This window comes from Bolinopsis microptera, chromosome 13 (assembly GCF_026151205.1).
Source record: "Bolinopsis microptera isolate Bmic1 chromosome 13, MBARI_Bmic_1.0, whole genome shotgun sequence".
NCBI classification, from domain to species: Eukaryota; Metazoa; Ctenophora; class Tentaculata; order Lobata; family Bolinopsidae; genus Bolinopsis; species Bolinopsis microptera.
This window is the reverse complement of record NC_087084.1, coordinates 6,389,566-6,411,575: the sequence shown is the minus strand read 5'-3', so window position 1 is coordinate 6,411,575 and position 22,010 is coordinate 6,389,566. Positions and strand designations below refer to the sequence as shown.

At 38.6% G+C, this 22,010-nt stretch overlaps 5 protein-coding genes across 7 annotated transcripts in view; 3 read left to right on the top strand and 2 right to left on the bottom strand.

Moving 5' to 3' along the window:
- Positions 1-91: 91 nt before the first annotated feature.
- LOC134824741 (uncharacterized) lies at positions 92-1,643 on the top strand. The gene is made up of 2 exons (XM_063836715.1): positions 92-1,557; positions 1,640-1,643. Exons 1-2 carry the CDS (start codon positions 92-94, stop codon positions 1,641-1,643), a joined length of 1,470 nt encoding a protein of 489 aa, XP_063692785.1.
- Positions 1,644-2,439: 796 nt separating this feature from the next.
- Positions 2,440-22,010, bottom strand: part of LOC134825247 (dnaJ homolog subfamily C member 27-like) — a 96,711-nt gene continuing 77,140 nt past the window's right edge. The window contains exons 2-8 of one of the 3 annotated variants that reach the window (XR_010161519.1): positions 12,707-12,834; positions 11,849-12,007; positions 11,522-11,694; positions 10,931-11,132; positions 10,102-10,317; positions 9,053-9,222; positions 2,440-2,798 (exon numbers count right to left, since the gene is read on the bottom strand). Coding sequence is in view for 1 of the 3 variants with exons in the window: in XM_063837396.1 (XP_063693466.1) it covers positions 10,932-11,132; positions 11,522-11,694; positions 11,849-12,007; positions 12,707-12,788 (615 nt within the window). In the remaining 2 variants the exon portion in view is untranslated. Of the gene's footprint in view, positions 2,799-9,052; positions 9,223-10,038; positions 10,318-10,930; positions 11,133-11,521; positions 11,695-11,848; positions 12,008-12,706; positions 12,835-22,010 lie in introns of those variants that run through there. The other 2 variants (XR_010161520.1, XM_063837396.1) reach the window with 2 other exon arrangements.
- LOC134824740 (uncharacterized) lies at positions 3,832-4,761 on the top strand. Its single transcript, XM_063836714.1, has one exon. The coding sequence runs from the start codon at positions 3,832-3,834 to the stop codon at positions 4,759-4,761; it is 930 nt and encodes a 309-aa protein (XP_063692784.1).
- LOC134825194 (EF-hand domain-containing family member B-like) lies at positions 13,298-15,728 on the bottom strand. Its single transcript, XM_063837346.1, has 2 exons — positions 15,198-15,728; positions 13,298-15,017 (listed from the first exon to the last, which is right to left on the bottom strand). The coding sequence occupies exons 1-2, from the start codon at positions 15,697-15,699 to the stop codon at positions 13,894-13,896; spliced, it is 1,626 nt and encodes a 541-aa protein (XP_063693416.1). The 5' UTR covers positions 15,700-15,728; the 3' UTR covers positions 13,298-13,893.
- LOC134825425 (ras-related protein Rab-5B-like) lies at positions 17,961-21,468 on the top strand. Its single transcript, XM_063837600.1, has 7 exons — positions 17,961-18,024; positions 18,856-18,935; positions 19,182-19,263; positions 19,793-19,864; positions 20,016-20,126; positions 20,221-20,326; positions 20,987-21,468. The coding sequence occupies exons 1-7, from the start codon at positions 17,974-17,976 to the stop codon at positions 21,112-21,114; spliced, it is 630 nt and encodes a 209-aa protein (XP_063693670.1). The 5' UTR covers positions 17,961-17,973; the 3' UTR covers positions 21,115-21,468.

Here is a 22,010-nt window from a genome sequence, read left to right as displayed (position 1 = left end):
GGGTACTCTTGTTAAATCTGATCACAAAATTGTTATTACACGTTTCAACTTCAGTGACGCTCACCTTGTCTTCCCCAAACAGAAACCTAAAATGCATTTTGATATCACAACCCTTGTCAGTAATCCTGCTGCTAAAATGCATTACAACAACACATTGAATGATATTCTAACAGACAGCCCTGTTAATCCTAACCCTGAGGAAGAAATGAATAGTTTGTTTCACAATGTACATAAAGCTGCTGAGGTTAGTATTGGATACCTTCCTAGGAAACGCCCTAAAAACTTTTGTAATGACCTTGAAATTCGAGAGATGTCTGATGAAAAGAAAGTTCTACAAGCTCTACTCAATCAGAACAATACCTCTGAAGATAGATCAGTTATACGTACCAAAATCAATCGTATTCAAAATGACACTCGTAAGAGAATCAAGCTCCTTCAAGAAGAGCATGCAGACACTCTTGCTGAAGAGATAAACGAAACTGATAGTTCTAGAGCATACTTTGCAGCCACTCGCCAACTAGCAGGTATCAAACGTGCTCCAACCATAAGTGTGCATGATGAAAACTCTAACTTCATAGGTACAGACACTGGAAAAGCTGCTACACTAAAGAACCACTTTGAAGAGAAGTTCACTGCAAAACATACAGTTGAGCCTATTGACACTTTCTTTGATCAACCTAGTCCTCTCGCTGACCCTATTACTGCTATTGAAGTTGAGATAGCTGCTAAAGCTTTGAAGAATGGTAGAGCCACTGGGCCTGATGATATCCCAAGTGAATTGATTAAGTATGCAAACAGAAGTGTATTTCAGAAATATGCAGACTGTATAAATACCGCATTTGAAACAAACACCACCATAACATCTATTGGAAAAGGCAACATTACTCCACTCCAAAAGCCTAAGAAACCACTTGGTCCAGCAGCAAACATCAGACCTCTCACCCTCTCAAACTGCTCCAGAAAATTACTGTCAATGATTACCCTAAAACGTATCCAAGGCAAGCTAGATCAGTACACCGGTCCTACACAAAGTGCTTACAAGAGAGGTAGAAGTTGTGGCGATATAATTTGGTCTCAACGTATGCTAACCTCAGCGGTACTTAGAAAGCATTGGAGCTACCACAGAATGAGTATAGACATGTCAAGTGCCTTTGACACCATCAGCAGAGAAACAGTACTCAATGTTCTTGAAGATGCTGGCTGTACTAGTGATGAAATTAGGATGGTACGGCTCCTACTATCAAACACAGTGTTGAAAGTAAAAGTCAATAATACTGTATCAATTGAGTTCCAAAGCACAACTGGAGCATCTCAAGGAGATGCACTATCAGGTAATCTATTTACTGTTGTTGAAGCCGCTGCACTTATTCACCTCAGATCTGTACTCTCCCAAGTATCATCAACACCTTACCCAGTGAATCATCCAATCCCTAATCCTCCTATCTCAGAAGAATTCATGCCACTCGAAACAGGATACTCTGATGATATTGACTTTAATAACACTGAACTTGCTCCACTCAAAGAAATGCCTCCTATCGCTAAAGATATATTCCAGCAGTGGGACCTTCATATCAATTCTTCCAAAACTGAATTTGTCCATTTTTATTTAGCAGATCCTAAACCCACTGTTAAACGCAAGGTAATTGTTGGAAAAGTGTATAGAGGTGATGAAGAGTGGCGCTCTAACAAAACTTTAGGATCGTTGATGTGCACTGTTAAGGATATCAAGAATCGAATATTCCTTGGTAATGTTGCCTTTAGTAAATTTCAGAAAGTTTGGATGAAGAGCAAGATTTCAGTCCAAAGGAAGATCAAAATCTACGAGGCACAAGTAGTCTCTATTCTACTCTACAACTGCAACTCCTGAGCTGCACCACTAGCTTCGTTGAATGAACTTGATATTGCTCATCGCAAACACCTCCGAAGAATCCTCAACATCAGATGGCCTACTGGGGTTATTTCTAATGAGGCACTCTATGCTCGTTGTTATGTCACTCCCTTGTCTGTGAGAGTCTCTAAGTTTCGATGGAGAATGTTAGGACATATTTTAAGAGGACAGGAAGACTCACCAGCATACACCTCTATGTTATTTGCTATAAATTCTGATATTTTTATGGAAGGGAGACGGGGGTAGACCATGTTTAAACTTATTAGATGTTATTAGAAAAGACTTGACTAGTAGAAATCTTGATATTAGACTTAAGAATTTGACTGATTTCGAAGACCTTAGATTTTTAGCTTTAGATAGGGAGGAGTGGAAGAAGTTAGAAGATGGTTGATGTTTTTGTTTTCTTTTTTTTATGCGTTTTGATATCTATAAGGTGCCTATAAGGATGCTCTTTTAAAGAGATATTTCGTACTTTGAAAGATTTACTACTACTACTACTTACGTTTTCAATCTGAACTTAAAATTAAATTAATAATGAATATTAATTATCTCAACCTGATCCTCAAAATAAGTTTATATGAAATATAACCATCATGTTTTGAATCAGTGATCTGTTGAGTTGGAAAATAAAAAAATTGAATGTGAAAATTGGTATGCTGTAGATCAAAATATAATGAACGAGTAAATCATTTGCCAGTAACCAGTAACCAGTAACCAGTGACCAGTAACCAGTAACCAGTAACCAGTTACCAGTTACCAGTTACCAGTTACCAGACATGAGCTTTCTAGTTGACGAGTGCCAACATAGCTCGTTTGATCCAGGCCAAGGGTCCAGAGGAGCTGAAATCGTGTTCGACCTCGGGCCACTCTTCTAAAGCACGTTCTTTTAATTCGTTCAGTCTGGATCCACCTGAAAAAAAAGCAGCATTATTTTTGTGATCGTGAGTAAAGTATTTTAATATGCTCAAACTCAAAGCTCAGCATGTATTTAGATTTTAACCATGACTAATTTTTAGCTGATAAAGTAATTGTTAGTATGTAGTAATGAGCGTTTTCGTTATCTTTATCTAACATATATCTTAAATTTATTATTTAAATATTTTCACTGAAATATCTCTCCTACAGTTGATTTTTACCTTCAACAAGACAATACAGAGACGCCACCAACAAAACGAACGCGACAGATCTCCACTGCATGTCTGTACTTCTAACTATTATGTTTCAGATTGTTAACGAATAATATTGATAAGAAGAATTGCCCAAATTAGATACCAAAAGATTAATTGCCAAAAGATAAATTACGCAACGACCTTTAAGGGCCCAATACCGTTGTTTTTAAATTGTGGCACTCGCTTACTCGCTAGTCGCTACAACCAGAATAAAACTTAAAAGCTTCGACATAATATCGGCCAATTTCTGTGGAATCAGTCGGTGGGTTTTCTAAAATAGTTTCAAGCATTATTCTGAGCTTTGCCGGGTTTGGTTAAGTGGGAAGTTGTACTTAGAAAGAGTGTTCCATCCAAGAATCCTACAGAGAAAGTCAGCTTCTTTTAATCCATTTACTTTTAGAGCTGCTATAAACCCAATTGACACGACGATGGGCTGACAGCTGTTTCTGTAAGACTTTGTCCGCAAAGATACGGTTACTACAGCGGGGAAAACTGCTTAAACTAATTTACAAACCCTCATTAGGGTTCATAATCATAATTATCATATCATAATGGAATGGAAAAGTGTTAAGTACAAGGTTAATGTGGTTTAAGGAATTAAGCTCAGGAAACATCAATGGATCCAACACCCTTGCATTGTTCTACAGTGAGAATTGCTTGATTAGTAATAGTAGTTATTATAGTACATCTGACTGGATCAGGGTACATATTTAAGGGTCGAGCTAGTTCGCGAGATATCATTACAGATCAACAGAAACGAGTATTGCAGACAAAATGAAGATCCTCTTCGTCCTATTCCTTGTCGGAGCTGCCCTGGCTAAGGAGTCCCCACTTAAAGCCATTCTACGATCCCCGGTGGAAACTCTGAAGCTCTACAATTCCTTTAAAGGCGAGCAGCAACTCTCTTTTCATGCAGCTGAAGATCGAATGAGATTCCGACTGTTCAGAAAAAGCGCAGAGTTTGTGGCGGAAGAAAACTCTGTTGAAGGAGAAACGGCCGATTTCGCTCTTAACTTCTTCTCTACCTTGACCGAATCTGAGAAACAATCCTGGCTAGGGTTTAACGCTACCGGTGCAGAACCAAACCTTCTCCCTCAACCTAACTATGGGTCAGAAGAAGAGAAGGATATACCAGAAGAAAAACTGTGGACTGACGAAGGTAAAGTGACCGCTGTAAAGAGTCAAGGGAGCTGCGGATCCTGCTGGACCTTCGCAGGAGTTGGCGGACTGGAGACAAGGTACGCTATAATAGCTGGAATTCTGAAGACATTTTCTGAGCAGGAGTATTTGGACTGTGTCTACGAAGGAAGGAGAGACGGGTGTAGAGGAGGTTGGATGGAGAATTGTTACGAATTTTCAGCCGAAGCTGGAGGACGCCTTGCTAAGTCAGCAGATTATCCATACACTAAACAAGACGGGGACTGCCTGGGTTCCAGCAAGCCTGATGCCATGATAGCTGCAAAGATCACCGGGAATGTTCCAGTTGCGCGAAGTGAGCAGGCGAACATCGAAGCTCTGGCAGAAGGATCTCTTGCTGTAGCCTTTGAGGTCACCGGCAGATTCTATCAATACAAAAGTGGAATCTTCAAAGACACCACGTGCAAGAGATACCCTAACCATGCAGTCACAGCAGTTGGATATACCAAGGAGTACGTTCTGGTAAAGAACTCTTGGGGTTCACGTTGGGAGAAGCTGGATACGTGAAGTTTACACGAAACCATCACAACTGTGACCTGTGGAACCGCAGCAGTTACCCCAGGCTGACTCCTACTGGTATCATCGACGATGGAAAAAACCAACCACCCACTTCCGCTCCTGCTCCTGTCTGCAAAGATAGTAATCCAAAATGCGTTAAAAGTTGGTGCGCTCATGATTTAGACTACATTAAGTATGATCACTGCCAGAAGACATGTGGTGCGTGTACTGACGATGGAGATGATGGTTGAGATGATGGATATCCTGCAGAGGCACGACACTGTGTCCGGATGGAATCTGCAGACACGAACACATGTGTTAGTTCACACGTCTTTACAATTCGTAAAATTGCAATTTATCATTAATTGCATTGCATTTTAATATCTGTCGTTTTATTTGACATCTTGAACTATGATCAAAATTTGCATTGAACTGTATAAAGATATCATTTCTATTCTATTCATGCAATCGCTACAGAATCTTAAGACAGTTTCTTCTTACAAATACAATCCACGATCATTCCATGCGTATTTACTTTTAGGGCTTCGTACCTAACTGAAATTCTTCGGGTTCTCATACAAATTCCAAACTCTGACGATACGCTCCCACTGAACGATAGATAATTATTAAATTACATAATTATTAAATTACACTGAAACACGTTTTAGACTTTATCTTATGGTTGCGATTTAAAGAGAACAGTGTATTTCATATTAAAGGTACAGTATGTATACTTTGACATGTGACATTGTTTCTGAGTTTTGATTGATCAATGCTGGAAGCTGATTGGTAAAAACTGTCAAGTGCCAGAGAGTTAACTATCAGATTCCCACACGTCCTAACGAGCAGTGATTTACGCGGAACTAAGTTGAGCTAAACAGAGAGGAGAAACACTAAAAGCAAAATGGGCCCATCTCAGTCTATTTATTGGTTAGGGTTAGGTTTAGGGTTCCGGTTAGGAAATCAAAGTAACGGGTGTTATTTGAAGTGGAATAGATCGAGTACATGGGCTCGCTATAGTGGCGCCCAACAGCGAGTATCTGGTTGTAAACGAGCTCGACAATAAAAATGATGATAACCAGTTAATTAAGACGCAGTGCAGTTCACAACCTCTAGAGTAATGGCGTGTTTTCTGAGCTACAAGCACGTGCTATTGATATCGAATGCACTCCGAACCAGGCTTTTGTTTAGTTTTTAGAGGGATGGGCTTATCTATTGTGTTTGGAATAGAGTCTGGTGACGATGGTGCTTAAAGCACGGGAGTAGAGGGTGCAGCTTTAAATTCAATCGATTTACACTGACCAGCAGGCAACACGTGCTTCGGCAAATAGACTCTTCAAAAACTTAATATTTATATGAGAACCAAAACCTTAGATCATAGCGCTCAGCACTATCAAACTATTAGATCTTTGTAAGGAATCATAATTTTGTTGAGATAAGTTCACCAATGCAGTACGGGTAATGGGGTACGTAACTTCATGATAAGCTCTTTCACAAGATATTTAAAAGCTCTTTGGCGAGGGATTTAGTAGAAACAGTCAAACAGGGTAACCTCATTTCATTGATCAAACCATGTTACCAGGACGTGCACGTGTTATTTACTGTTAACTGTGGCTGTTATTTTATTTCTGGGGGCATTTTTATTTGGCACGTATCAGCAATTATATTAACCTACCAGCATCCATAAAACATTAAGGGTATATTCAGAGAAGGGGTGGGGGGGGGGGGGGCAAACATCCTTCAATGTACATACATTGTATCATTAGTCTGGTTACATTTTGGACGTTTGGCTGCAGCTAAATGCAGCTTACTCATACTGCCTAGCTTCTTACAGTTATGACTTGCTAGTAATAGTGGTTTTATTTTCAATTGAACCTCATAATCAGCCTGCTGTTAATTTTTACACCCTGAATGACTGTTTGACTTTACATTACAATGCCATTTACAGGTGCTCTCCGAGTCTAAATTAACATAAAATACCTTCATGATCATCGGTTGATTGAAATTTGGAAGGTTGATTGAAAATTCGGACGTTCGAATGATATCATATTTGGTGTATACTGTATACACTATGTTTATACAAGTTTTGGATTCCACTACAGTAGTTACTTAAAAAGTAAACCTATACGTAGATAAGAGGAGAATTCTTAGTTTGAGTCAAGCAAATATGGTATTTACCAATCGTGCGTAAAGTATTATACAATTATATACACAGTACACACGTATTCCCAACGTATCACTCACGCACATATGAGACAAAATTAAAATATTTTAGATCGAGTACTGACTGGTTAGCAACTGTTAACATTGGTTAGCAATTGTTAACATATGCTAAAACATGTTAAAATATATGCTAACGCAACTTTAAAGGTGCGATACACTGTACACTGTACACTGTCAAAGTTTAACTTGACATCAACACACTGTAGTCTGTACAGTGCACATGTCACGGCTGTACCGGCAACCCGAGGCCACATTTCAGATGTTCAAATATCATCAGTTATTTTGTAGTCGTATCTGTAAATAGTCTCGCTACATTTCTACTCGTTTTTTTACTCAGATACAAATTATACCGGCGCTCACAACAACCTGTACAATTACGCAATGTGTGGCCTAATTTTTGGCAAACTTCAAAGTGCACTACTCGCACTCGTATTGAATGACACTGGCCTGTCAGTTTTGTATTGTATCGTCTAATTTTGTTGGCGAACCTGGACTTACATAATTTTGTCCATCGCAGTACTGCTTTATAATGCAGCAACATCGCGTTACGCCAATCGTAAGTATTTTCCGAAGGGTTGATCTGTGTGCAGATAGTTTCCACGAATATGCCCAAATTAAACCAAGGCGAGCCGTACAAGTTGGTTATTAATTACTTTAAAGACCCTCCCAGTGCCGGCCAGCAACTTGATAACTCCAATATCTTGACAGATTTTACCTCTCGATTTCAGTGGTCAATGACCTTATTTAACGTTTTAATTTTTATCATACTTTGCTGTTGCTGGCTGCCGCAGAGAATCAGAGATTTACCGAAAGAATTGTGAATTTAATTATATTTCTGTAGTTTGATTTAGTTGATTCAAGGCTTGTGAAAAATGATCGGGAAAGTTTAGATTAATATTATTCAGTGTAACACTTTTCTAACCGGTTGATTAAGAAACAGTTCCTGAAATGAACTAAATAAGATAATGACTAAAATTTGAATTTTGATGATTGTGTGATGATAAGTACTACAGTGGTGCTACGCCTACACTGTAGTGCTACCCGAGGTGCATTTTCACTCGCAGAAAGTTTATTCTGTTAAATAATTGTCTGTGAGCATGTCGTCGTTCTTCATAAACCCTATTGCAACAAAATTGTAGGCAGACATCTGCGAGCAAATTCATCCCGCGGTTGCCATGACAATTTGCAAAATTGCACGTGCTGGCATAACCATCAACTGATTTTGCTAATATTTTAAAGAATTTCATAGGAAACTGTGACTTAACTCAGATTCCACACGATTTTAGAATGGATCACCCTGATGAAATGAAAGTCGTCTGACACAAAGTTCTTTTCGTCACATCTTGCTGTTGTATGCTACAGATAAGTGTCTTTCCCTGCTACCTAAACTCAAAGGACCAATACTAATGGGGTGTTTGCAAAGTATCATTAGGGAGTCATCAAATTGGTTATTTGGCATCAAAGAACAATGTCCGGATTTGTCAGAATCGGCAAGAATTGGAGTTTCGGTGATGTTCTCCACTCTTTTTATTATCGTGTTATTGTTCGCTGCCTCGCTCAAGAAAAGACTGGCTATCATTGAGGTTTGTCTTTTTCACTTTCATACGTACATCGTATATTCCTAGTACTGTCAAAACTCAAAACAACTTTGACCTCTGCAACAGCAGCAGCATTTTTAAGTTATCTGTATCCTAACCAATTTTTTAACAATTTTACACCAATACATTCTTTAAGGCGGAGAACGAAAGTCTACGAAAGGAAATGATCAGATTGCAGATGTTAACTTTGGATATGATTGACACAGTTATCTCCGACTCAGCAATAAACCCTCCGAAAATCAGTTCAGACATTTGTCAACAGTCAACTTCAGACAATATTCATCTTTCAACATCAGACATTGTTCAACCGAGAGATTCGTGCAGCAGCGGTTACCTTTCGAACAACAGCGAAATTTTGCTTAACCACTCGAATGGCTTCAGTGTCGATCATTACAAATATCATTGTTTAAAAACAGCACTTGGTAGTGACAACAGCTTCCAGATAAGAAATGATAACGACGATCATAATTTTAACGAACCTAATTTGGCACAAGAAATTCATGCTACAGTGATAGGGCAGGATTTTTCGAGAATCAGAATGTCAGATCGTCTCAGATTGAGGAATTCTTCGAGTAAAACATCTTGATTTTTAATTATCTCCTATTTTTTCTTGTGCAGTTTTATCATTACAGAGCTTGTCGTTGATTACCTGGGGGGGGGGGTGTAATCTTTACATTTTTACACTTTTTTACATTATACTTTTGCCTTTTTTGGTGTATGGTGTAGTAAAAAGTGTAGTAACAAAGGTACACCTTTTTACATTTTTAATACACTTATTACCAAATTATCTTCTAAAAATCATCTTTTTTCCTATTATTTTCCAATCAGTCTTCACATAGTACATTTCCAAAGGTAAAACATACCTTTGGTGAGAAACAAATGTCACTTTACACTTTTTAAGGCTATTTTACACGACACTTTTGCCCCCCCCCCCCCCCCCCCCCCCATTAAACTCACATTATTAGGGGACTAATCGAGCAATAATATTAAGCCCCAATTACAATCTCATGGCATAATTATGAAAGTTGTAGCGCTTAGATTTGTCCGCAATTGTTATGTACTATCGTACTGGATCGAAGCTTTGCGTCGGACTTCCTTATGCCTTTATTTATTGTTTAAATTGTTGATATTGATTATTGAGATAAGTTTCAAGGCTTGGAGAATCCTCGGCTTAACAGTAGAAACTTAGTTTGGATGATTCGTCGACCACTTTATATCTTGTATATTATCTTATTATGATAACCAACAACCAGTGTCGATATCTACTACTGGAGAGGAATGAAAAAGACTATTTAAAGTGATTAAACTTTCACTAATACACACAGCAATCTTACATTATCTTAATACAGCTCACATGATTAAGTTTGAGTCTTGAATTACAATTTTCGTCATGGTGTTTTCTATTTATTGATATTATTAACATTATATTGTAATTTTTATTTGTACGAAATTTGTACACGAATGATAAAGATTTCAAAATGTTAAACTGAATAAACAGAATCGATTGATCAAAACGAACAACACTCACCAACACAACCCAATTGTCATATTATGATTCAGATCTTCGATCACTCCTTTTAACTGCACAAACACTGACAATCCAACGTCACACATTCAAATTCTTCTGACATAAATCAAAACATGGGGTCTGGGGATAATGCACAGAGTGTTCCAATTCCACATGTAAGACATAAAGTGTTTCAGTGACCGATCTTTTAGTGCAAATTCCATTTGTTAGGAGGACCTGAGGAGATATAATCATTCAGTTATGGGTTAATAAAATCCTCCCCCCCCCCCCCCCCTCCGTAATCAGTTTAACACATAGCTATTGTATCAAAATTACTCTAGCGTAATCATTTGGAAACTCCCCCCCCCCCCCCCCGGCTGATTAAATAATATGTGAACGACCTCTTTTCAACTTCCAAGCATTTTATAAGCCAATTAATTAAGAGGGAGTTCAACTCGGCTAACATGTGCACGCGCGGCGTTATGAAAACACACTGGCTGCTAAAAAGTTGTTATTTATCAGACTTCTGTCAATCTTAAATGGTCCGCGCCTGCCGCAGAGCACTCAAGCTGTAAAGCACCCAATGCTGTGACCACGGTTGCCATGGGTAACCAAATAACCCAATGATGAGATAGAGGGGATGAATGTGACCAATCTTGGTAAACAGATAGTTACAGCAAACTACGGTCCAGTGATGGTTTTAATCTACTTTAAACAACTCCTGATCCCAACGGACATACTGAATTTCTCACAGAAGTCATTTTCGAGATAAGGAATAAAATAAAAATAGAGCTATGTGAAAGTGGTAAAAACTATAAAGTATAAAGACAAGATGCTGCCATGATCTTACCTCACTTCTCTAAACCATCGTCACCGTACGATTCATTGTGAGGATTCCTCATCTTTTCCACCACATCTTGCAACAGAGAATGGAACATGCTGAAAACGCCAACTCCCGTGGCGGCGGATGTTTCCCAGTAGGTTAGTTTGTGAGATTTGGCCCATTTCTCGCCTTCTTCACGTGATACAACCCGTTCAACGTCTTGGTCGACCTGATTTGGTAAAGGATTGTAAGTATATTACGCCAAGTGCCAGTGGGGGATCGTTTGGAGAAGCTTACGATAGTTTAATTTTTGCACAATAGCTATGTACATTGTACAGTGTGTTTCAAAAGTCTTCATAGGATGTTCATTTTGAATAACATTTTATCCATTTGTCTAAACTTCATTCTGTAAAAAGTCACCGGTATTTCTGAGGTTTAATGGTGACTTCTGAATGTTTTACGGTACCATGGCCACCATAGCAACCGTAATCAATCCCCTAGCAACCGATGTAAATTCTAGTTTCCAAGAAAACGTTCACCTGACATACTGGTAGAATAAACTTTATGTAACCACATCTGACATCAACAACAACAAAACATACCAAACTCAGTGCTCACCTTATTAGCAACCACTACAGTGGCCAGGGGGAAGGAGCTAGCACACCGGACACACTCCCTGTTCCACGCCTCCATGCTTTGGAAGGATGCACGGTTAGTCACATCGTACACCAACATTACTGCCTGTGTCTGACTGTACAGCTCGTTTCGAACGTCATAGTACTCGAACTTTCCTGGGGTGCTGGGCATAAAGGGCTTCAGTCGGGTGAATGTGTTTTGAAAAATAAAGGCATTGACACTGCAATTTATATACCCTATATACCATAATGATTTTCAAACGTCACACTTAAATGGTAAATAACAATCTGAAGAAACAGATAAACTCACCAGCCATGTCCCAGAAGTGTACCCTGACATCCACATCCCCGATAACGTGTATCTTAAAGCCGTAATCTATACCAACTGTCGGGTGAAACTTTGCTGTAAACTTCTCCTCGCAGAATCTTTTAACTAGACAAGTTTTGCCGACCCCGCTGTCACCAACACCTGGAGGATACTTGGTGACGTCATCGGGTAATCTGTGACGTCAACAACATATTGATATGTACAGCTGATGTTGTTGACAAATTGGTGATAAATGTATAAATTTCGTTAATTTATTTTCATTGATTTGTATTCCATTCGACATCGACTCTATTACCTTGAAATAAAATTAAGTATCTGACTCAAAAAGCAAGTAAAACATTGAAAATATTTAATTTCTTCATCCTAGTTAAAATAAAAACAAATCTTAGCTATCCTTGGTAATCAAAAGATACAGAACAATGCTGCTAGATTTATCTTTGGTCTTTACGGAAAAAGATACGTGAACCTATCAAAAAAGCTCCACTTTCTACCTGTTCGGTTCAGAATCAAGTTCAAAATATCACTTCTGGTCTTAAAGTGTCTTAATAACATAGCCCCTCAGTACTTACAAGGACACATCAATCTAAGGGAAGTACGAAGACGAAGTTCCAGACTAGATGATGACTTTTATTTGTTGAAAGTTCCTCCTGCTCCTCATTTCAGACGAACGGATGCTGCATTTATGTTTTGTGGACCAAAAATTTGGAATGAACTACCCTACTCAGTGAGATCATTATCATCTGTAGAATGTTTTTAAAATGCGCTAAAGACGTTTTATTTCCACCTAGCTTTTGATAATATTTCTAATATTTGTCCATAATAATTTTACTTATATATTACCGACTATCTTGACCCAGGTCAGGTCGGCGATGGAGTTCATCGGGTCGAAAGGAAGATGTCCCTTTACTCTGTTTAGCGTCATGGTTCATCATATGAGATAACTGCTACGTGTTGTACATGTTTAACAGCTAAGAGGGTCATTATTGAGCTAATTAATTAATTAAATATATGTTAAATAATTTAAACTTAAGGGGCGATCACATGTTTTTATATTTTTGGCTGCGAAATCCTCCATGTACACACTATACAGCAGGTATTTTAAACCTTGACCACACGATAGCATGAGATCTCTAATGCTGACAAACTGAATTTTAAAGAACAAAACAATTATTATTTAATCTCTCTAAGAAGTCTTATTGTTTAAGCATGTCACTTCATAGACAGTGGCGACTAAGAATCAAGCTGCATTTTGCGAGAAAGGACACAAGCAACACAGTCAAGCAGCACGGCCAAGTTATGAAGCAGTCCAGCTACGAGACATTTGTGAAGGTGACCAGGCACTTAGTGACGTCATCTGGCACTTAGTGACGTCATAGGTGAGCGATTAAACTCGTGAAGTAGTAGTAAGTAAGTACAAGCAAGTACAAGTAAGAAGTCTGAAAGTTATAGGGAGTATTGGCGATTGTGAAGTTGAGAAATAAGCATATTATTTAAATTATTCAAGTAAACATTACAGGTACATTCTGCACTAAACTAGTGAACAATAAATTAATAACACCTCTCTAACGAATATCAGCTAGTCTAACAAATAACACTTTATGAAACAAAAATCAGCAGTCTATCTACACAAAAATAGCTCACAATAAAAGTAGGTCACAAAAAGTGGTGGTCATGGTTAAAGATTTACGTTTAAAACGTGTCATTTTTAGTAAAATCGTAGTCATTGTGGTTATAAAATTCATGAAGTCAGTATCATTTATGGTTGTCTTCTAAATGAAATGATATCTAATTTAATATTGGAGCCCAAACAGCGCATGAAAGTCTATTAGAAATCAATCCCTCTATACTTATAGATTTAAAGCAAAGATAATTAAGACAGCTATCGTCTTTTTACATTAAAGTGGAGTCACATTGCATCAACAGCATACCGGACAATATAAACAGTTTTTAATCAACTTACAGTGATATCAAATCACACATTCCATATAATACGAGCACATATCTTAAACCACCCAGTCCACCAGGGATCAAAAATTTTGACTTGATCTCAGAGTCTGTAAAAACGAATCCACGCTAACATTACCATCAGCGTCTAAAGCAACCGCCGTTTTGTAAACCTTATCAAAATCCTCGTCAGATAAGCCCAGTTTCATGGCCCCGAATATCTGCTTGATATGTTCTTTGGATCTGACCTGGAAAAAGTCCCGCTCAATTAACCCGTAGCTGGTGTAGATGGAGGGGTTAAGGAGCCCGTACACGTCGGATTGTTCCCCGTAGTTAGTGTAATCTCCGACGCGCTTGATACGCGGTGCGGGTAGGTCGCTCCGGATCGTGGGCACTCCAAAACTCCTGTAGTCCTGGGTTGGGGTGAATCCTGCGATGGCGTTTATAATTGAGGAAGAGGTCTGGTGGTTGTCTAAGTTACCGTCAATCTGCCGGATTCTCGGGGTGGTGCTGTCTTTATCTTCCTTGAGAGTGAGTTCTTCTACCTTGTCAGTGGGGATTTCGTAGTTCCAATTCAGGAAGTTACAGAAGTCCAGGTAGTCAATCTTGCCATCGGCAGAGGAGTCGCAGAATTTCATCAAGTTGTTAATGAGATAATCGTCGACCGGCAAATGGAAACTTTTGCACACTTTCAAAAGATCATCAGATTCAATTTTACCTGATTTGTTGGCATCATAACTATTGAAAGCCGACTGAAGATCAGCAAAGTTGTGGTAGTTTGCTTTTTTGAGGTGGTCTCTGGTTGCAGCTACAGCACCACGCTCACGGTCACGTGCCCGCAAGTACGAATTAGCCTCACGGTGATGTATCAAGTCTCCTGCACCGTACTCATCCGGTTTTATCATCACACCAAAAGTGTGATCAGCATCGATATTCATAGAATCTTTAATCGGGTCATGAACTTCTCCCAGTTTTGGCTGGGTCCGTTCTTTGAAATCGTCTAACCGTTTAGAAACCACTGTTAACGTGTTGTTGTTCTTTACGTCGTCACTCCAAAGAAGGGAGTTTTTGACGTGACCTCCATCGTTACTGTGAGGCGTTTCAACTCCGAACACGTCAGTTTTCTTTATTTTGGTCCAGACGTAGTTGAGGTCCCGTTGTTCACCGACTTGTTGGTATCGGTGTGACTTTCTGTAAAGTTCGATACCTGGGAAATTATTAAATTTTAGCGATTGCAGATTGATTTCAACATATCAGCAATTTTTCAACATTTGATAAATATTTAATTATGTATTACAAATCTCATGTGATCACGGTCGCGGTGACCTGGGGAAGTGGTGACTTAACCAAAATGTCGATTATTTGAGAGATTTGTATCTTATCCTACCTTCATCAGCCTTAGCAGCGACTTCATCTCTTGAAATATTAGGATTAACAACCAACCCAGCAGGATCGCTCTTCTCAGTTTTTATCCCAAAAGTGTCTAAAGTCGTTATACCCTCCGCAAACTTTCCAGTTTGATCCGGTACTTCTCCCAGTGGTTTCTTCACTTTGCTATCGTAAATACGCTCATTCCGCTCGATCAACCTCTGTCTGAAGAAGGTCTGAGGAGTGGGATTCACAAGATTCTTAGCGACCTCCGAAGACCGTGTCGTAATCCCATGCCGCATCCCTGTCAGTACCGCTGTATCCGCGTACTTTCCTGTGTAAGTCCGCTTTTCACCCGGTCCTGGGTAGGTCAGAGCCCAGATCCGTTTTATGATCTCGGGAGGGTCTTTGGGGACGTTCATCTTGATGCAGTCGGTGGTGCGGTCTCCTCCAGCTGTCAGCTTGCCGGCTGCGGAGATACCGGGGTTTCTGTCCCGGAACTTTCCTTCGTTCGCTAACATATTCCAACGGTCTCCTAGACAGATGGATATAGTTGATATATTTTATCGAGATTTCTAGGGTTAGTATCCAGCTTTGGATCAAATAGATTGCAACAAAAAACTAAACTAAGATTGTAAGCAATTAGCACATTATGCGAACAAAATAGAAGAAACTTCGGTATTTCCGAACTAAAGACAGTCAAGGACTGGCTTGCCTGTCCTTCCACCACCAGGAAAAGGATTTCCAACATTTGGCATGGAAGAGATAATAATATGGACTTGGGCATTCTAACGAAGGAACCAGAGATCCCTAGTGTATTTTTAAGCAACCTTGCTTTGAGACAGCCCCCAAAACAACATAAATTATCCTGGCTTTTGTGAACTAAATTTAATACCGATTGCATTCTATCATACAATTAGTTATAATTAGTCTTTACTTGGGGAACTAGAACGAACACCGATGCAACATTAAGACAACAACAAGACAACAAGCTCTAGCAACCCCACCAGCCACCTCCCGCAGCTCCAGCAACCCCTCCTCCTGCAGCCCCAAATACACCACCTCCTCCAGCAGCTCCAGCTGTTGCCTTAATGTTTGCTTAAATGTTGCCTTAATGTTGTCTTAATGTTGTCTTACCGTTTGTTGTCTTATTGGTGATTGTTGCGTTAATGTTGTCTTATTGTTGTCTTAATGTTGTCTTATTGTTGTCTTAATGTTGTCATATTGTTGCATCGGTATTCATTCAAGTGGCCTTTACTTGAATAAGTGATTGCAAAATTCTAAATCGAAACCTTTAACGCGGTAAGTCGGATTCAAAACTTGCGAGTTGCCATGAAATCAACTCCCGATTAATAAATGGAAATTGTTACACTCAATCGCTTAGCAATAGCATTAAGTTAATTGCAAGCAATACATAAGGCAAGAGCTAGCCATATGGCAATTGGCATTGTAAACAAGCAGTTCAGGCGACAGTTACTACATCTCTAAATCACACGTTCTCGTGTACTGTTCATGTTAAAACATTTGAGGTCTACCTCCGCATACATCTTAAAACTCATAGGAGGTAGCTACCTTGAAAATGAATGAGCGCGCGGCGTAAATATATCAATTTCATGGAGCATATTGGTTTAAAGATTTATTCAAATTTGAAAATTCATACTATTTTAAAAATGAAGTTAACATCAAACATAATTATTACTTTAAAAATATATGTTAATGTTACTTTAAAATCAAAAACATGTGCTTTTACTTTTAAAATTCAATTTCCAAGCCCACAGCTGGCTCCGAAATTACGCCGCGCAATGTGACAAGTTTATCATTTTTCATTTTGTAATATTTATAAATACTGCACTGCGGACAGCGGAAGGTAAAATATTTGGCTTTCTCATTACTTCAAACAATTGGTCGAATTTGATGCCTGTCCACTTTACACTCGTTGCTGGGCGGCGATCAGCCTGTCTTTCCGCCATTCATGTCATTATGTTTATAAACATAGAATAATATAATAGCAGCTGGGGGCCCCAGGTAATACACTCGCTGTCATGTGATTAACTTTATACCACATTCTGTACAGGTAGTTGAATTGATGGCATAAAACAAGTGGATAAAACAATGGATTCAAATTCTTACATTACAAGTTCTTAAGTTAACTTTCAAAGACCAAGAAGCCATTTAGGTTATTATATGAAATGACTACTATCCCGAACATTATATATGCCATGTTTTATTATGTAAAACCAAAAACATCCTATTCGGATGTTACATAGTACATGCTGGTCAGAATAATAAATTACATTATACTTATTGGATTTGGTTTGAGTTTTTGAGCAGGTTTTTGACCTCCATCTCGGGGTCCGGACTCTAGGGCGTAAGACTCTAGGGCGTAAGACTCTAGGGTCTTAGGGTTAGGGTTAGGGTTAGGGTTTGGGTTTGGGTTAGGGTTAGGGCGGTTAGGGTTAGGGTTAGGATAAGGGTTAGGGTTAGGGTTAGGGTGATGGTTAGGGTTAGGGCGCCGCCCTAAAGTCTCACGCCCTAGAGTCTTACGCCCTAGAGTCCCGGACCCCTCCATCTCATGTGTTGAACTTAAAACACATACCAAATGCTTGGTTGCTTAGCGAATGGTATATCATCTAGCCTTACAGTTATACTCCTAAGCACAGAAAGTCAACAAAGGAAGCCATCTGGCATCTTTAGGTCCCCACATAAAATTTAAATTGTTAAATAGTATGATATGTTATTCTAAATTCTTACCATGTTTTAATCATAATTTAACATCACTGTTAGGAAGTTAGGAGATGACACTACGACCGCCAGATAAAAAAGAGTTTAAAGTATGTCTATTTGGGGTAAGAAATAGATATTATAGATATGGATTCTGGTGGGGAGGTGAACTGTGAAGCATATTCTTTTGGCACTTTTGATGTAAATAAATGAGTCAGCTTCCACTATTGACCAATCAAACCCCAGGATCACTGTCTTGTGTCAACACACCATATTCCACATCTATTAATCGATATATATGGGAACTGGCAGAGAGGTAAACCAAATGTATTTTGACATCTGGCAAGGATTTTGGGCAATTCGATAATCTGTTGATGGTCACATAACACATGGTTAGGGCACGGTTAACGCCCACTTAACGGACAGCCACAGGAAATATTGTATTTATTATTAAATCACAATTAAAGAAGCGATAATTTAGTTGTAAACATAATATTGGGGTTAAAGAACAGACTGTTGATCATCCAGATGTTTTAGAATAGTTTTAGAATAGCACTACCCGACATCCGTGCGCTGAGTGTCTAACCGTGCATTAACCATGCCTTAACCGTGCTTTAAGTGACCATCGACAGATTACCAAATTGCCAGATTTTGGCTTTTGCTTGGTAAATGCTTGAAGCTGATTGGTTAATCGATGTGTTCTGGCAGAAAATACATGGTTCACCTCTTCACCAGAATCAACATTTATTAACAAATAAATTAACGATACAGAAGCTGATCTGAGGCTTATCAACAAAATATATCTATGAGCACTATTGAAACCAAACCTATCATTACCTAAATGTCGATACAACTCATTTCAATTATATATAGTATTATATTTACTATACAAGTATATCATACATGCAGTATTCCATCTCATTTCATCTGCTTTAGCTAGTTTTTGTCCCCTGCAGGATTCGTCGGTCGGTAAAACCAGTATAGTCAGGAGATTTGTTCAGAATACTTTCTCTGAGTTTCAGGCGGCTTCTATTGGGTATGATTAATGCTGTTCAGTCCTCTTCAATATAAAATGTGAATTTAAACACTAGCCTTAGTGGGCTAGTGTATTCTCAATTCTGTTTATTTAGCCAATGCTATAGGATCGAAGGCTTTTCCACATATGTATTATTTATACCATTTTTTGGCCATTTTATACCTCCTCCCCGACAGTGTTCATTTAATTATTTTGAAAACCAGAAAACTGCAGAACACATTATTTAATTTTAAACAATATCCACAGTGCTGCATACACAGAGAAATCAATTAAAATCGAAGATGAAACTTACAAAATACAGATATGGGACCTCGCCGGTCAGGAAACTGTAAGTTCTGTTGTCTGTTGTCTGTTGTCTGTTGTCTGTTGTCTGTTGTCTGTTGTCTGTTGTCTGTTGTCTGTTGTCTGTTGTCTGTTGTCTGTTGTCTGTTGTCTGTTGTCTGTTGTCTGTTGTCTGTTGTCTGTTGTCTGTTGTCTGTTGTCTGTTGTCTGTTGTCTGTTGTCTGTTGTCTGTTGTCTGTTGTCTGTTGTCTGTTGTCTGTTGTCTGTTGTCTGTTGTCTGTTGTCTGTTGTCTGTTGTCTGTTGTCTGTTGTCTGTTGTCTGTTGTCTGTTGTCTGTTGTCTGTTGTCTGTTGTCTGTTGTCTGTTGTCTGTTGTCTGTTGTCTGTTGTCTGTTGTCTGTTGTCTGTTGTCTGTTGTCTGTTGTCTGTTGTCTGTTGTCTGTTGTCTGTTGTCTGTTGTCTGTTGTCTGTTGTCTGTTGTCTGTTGTCTGCACGTCACTACCTCAACATGCTGTATTAATCCGTATGGCATCATGCCAAATAACACACTTCTAACTGTTTGCAATTTAATTTCAGTTCAAGAATTTGGCTCCAATGTACTATCGAGGTGCTGCAGCTGCCATCTTAGCATTTGATATTACCTACAAGGTAGGAACTAAGAAGGTTTTTAGCAATTAGATTGTAAGAAGATTCTGAGGAGAGGGGGCATTTTTTGAGAACCCCAGAATCACTGTCATGTGTCAAAAATATATGCCTCACCTCCCCACCAGAATCAACATTTAAAACGCTAACATTTCAGAATTCCTTTATTAGTGTGGACTCCTGGATGAGTGAGCTAAATAAGAACGCCCCTGAGGGAATCGTACTGGTGTTGGTTGGCAACAAGGCAGATAGTGCCAATATCAGACAGGTTTGTCTCAATAACTGATATTTTACAACTAACGTGTAAAATGTTTTACTGCTTTTTTTTTCAAGATGTAAATATCTGATAAAACTCAATCTAGGTCTCTGTTGAAGATATACAAAGTTACACTACAAAGCACAACATCATTTACTTTGAAGCGTCAGCTAAATCAGGAGAAAACGTCGAGGAAATTTTTCATTTCGTATGTGAGTATCCTTATAATTTACAATGGTTATTATAATAAAGGGTATAACCTCCGGAGTCAGTGGTCAGTTAGTGAGGTAATCATCCCACGAGCTGACTAGATCCTACAGCTGTTAAAGTGGATCACATGATTGCTATGCAGCTCCTGAATGAGTTAGAGCCTTGAAATGTGGCGATTTTTGCCCTAAAATTTTAAACACAAATTCTGGAGCATCACACCACAAATCGTAATGTTAAATCTGATACGATTTATTAGCAAAGGTCACTTGATATTTTTTGTGGGACATTGCTAATATCTAAAAATATCTTTCAACATTTCTGCTGAAAGTTATTAAGTTAAGGCCCCTACTGATACAAAATATTTATATGAGTAGGTAAAGCAGGTCTTCGTGACTTTATTCCTTATCCGATTGTACATTTACACTTTCCCAGATTTTACATGAGCTAATCATGAGTGTTACCGGCTCTACTCAACTTTAAGAAGTTGGAAAATTTAAAGTAACAAAAAAAAACATGCGTTTTTCCCATTATACATCATCAGCTGTTTTTAGTAGCTCAAGTTGAATGACTGTTTTTTAGTCACATGGGAGATGTAATGTACAAAACTTAGAATTTAGATCATCTTAAAGTCTATACAAAAATTGTTTATGACTTTATTGCAGGTAAAAGTGTACCAGATAAAAGGAGAAAGAATCTCATGACACTATCAGGAGGATCAAAACCTTTAAATCGGATTAACTTGAATGATTTATGTGAGACCGAAATACGAAATAAAAAAAGGTGTTGTTAATAAAATATAAAACCGGAATTTAAGCTGGAAAAAGGGAATTTTAGAACGCTTGTTCCTAATATGAGGAATGAACGGAACGGGTGAAGATATTCAGTCTTCAGAAGTATTTGAGATGTAAACGTTTCAGTGTCAATAATTATACTGTTTAACTATAGCTACACGGCACGTAATAACTCACTTGATGCGTTCCATTTAGCTAAGGCCAGTGCCGCTTTGACTGTTCCGTGTTTATGTGGGTTTTCATGTCATAATTAATGTTTATAATTCAAGCTTATAATTAATGCATTAAAAAACTGAATATCTTGTTGTTATGTAGTGTGTACATGTTTCAAATCAAATCAGAATATTTTATTTAATATTTGCAGCTTGAAAGTTGAAATTAAGATCGTTTTGTCACAATTACTTCTTGTCTTTTATAATGTATTTTCTATTAATTAAGAGATTGAACCGAGAATGAAAATGAATTGATAACTGTCGTCCTTCCCCGGACTTATAGTGCTCTAGAATATTATTCTAGAACATTCTACCCAGAGCATCATGCAGCAGTCTAACTCTACTGGGGCATGACTCAGTCGTGCCAGTGTAGAGTTAGAATTAAGATAAAAATACCTGGGGCTCGCACGAAGTTCTGGGGCTGGACGAAGTTGCCCATATCACATATGAGCCGAGAATATATTAGATTTATGAGTTTCAAAACGACAACAATATTATGAGATCAATGATCCATTCTTACCAGGGGTGTAGGATGAGGGGTTCAGGGGGGGGGGGGGCGATCTCTATTGCCATATTCTTCAGCTAGGCCTTTTACAAGTTTTGCTGTTTTTGAAATTCAGGCTGTGGCCAAAGCGTGTGCTAAATTAGAAAAACTCTAAGATTCCTACACCCCTGATTCTTAC

Bases quoted from the DNA above. Each gene is read 5' to 3' on its own strand.
- LOC134824741 (XM_063836715.1), top strand. From the start codon at position 92: ATGCATTTTGATATCACAACCCTTGTCAGTAATCCTGCTGCTAAAATG.
- LOC134824740 (XM_063836714.1), top strand. From the start codon at position 3,832: ATGAAGATCCTCTTCGTCCTATTCCTTGTCGGAGCTGCCCTGGCTAAG.
- LOC134825194 (XM_063837346.1), bottom strand. From the start codon at position 15,699: ATGTTAGCGAACGAAGGAAAGTTCCGGGACAGAAACCCCGGTATCTCC. The intron at 15,018-15,197 runs GTAGGATAAGAT...ATAATTTCCCAG, and splicing joins CGCTGCTAAGGCTGATGAAG to GTATCGAACTTTACAGAAAG.
- LOC134825425 (XM_063837600.1), top strand. From the start codon at position 17,974: ATGACACTACGACCGCCAGATAAAAAAGAGTTTAAAGTATGTCTATTT. The intron at 18,025-18,855 runs GTAAGAAATAGA...TGTCCCCTGCAG, and splicing joins TTAAAGTATGTCTATTTGGG to GATTCGTCGGTCGGTAAAAC. The intron at 20,327-20,986 runs GTGAGTATCCTT...ACTTTATTGCAG, and splicing joins GGAAATTTTTCATTTCGTAT to GTAAAAGTGTACCAGATAAA.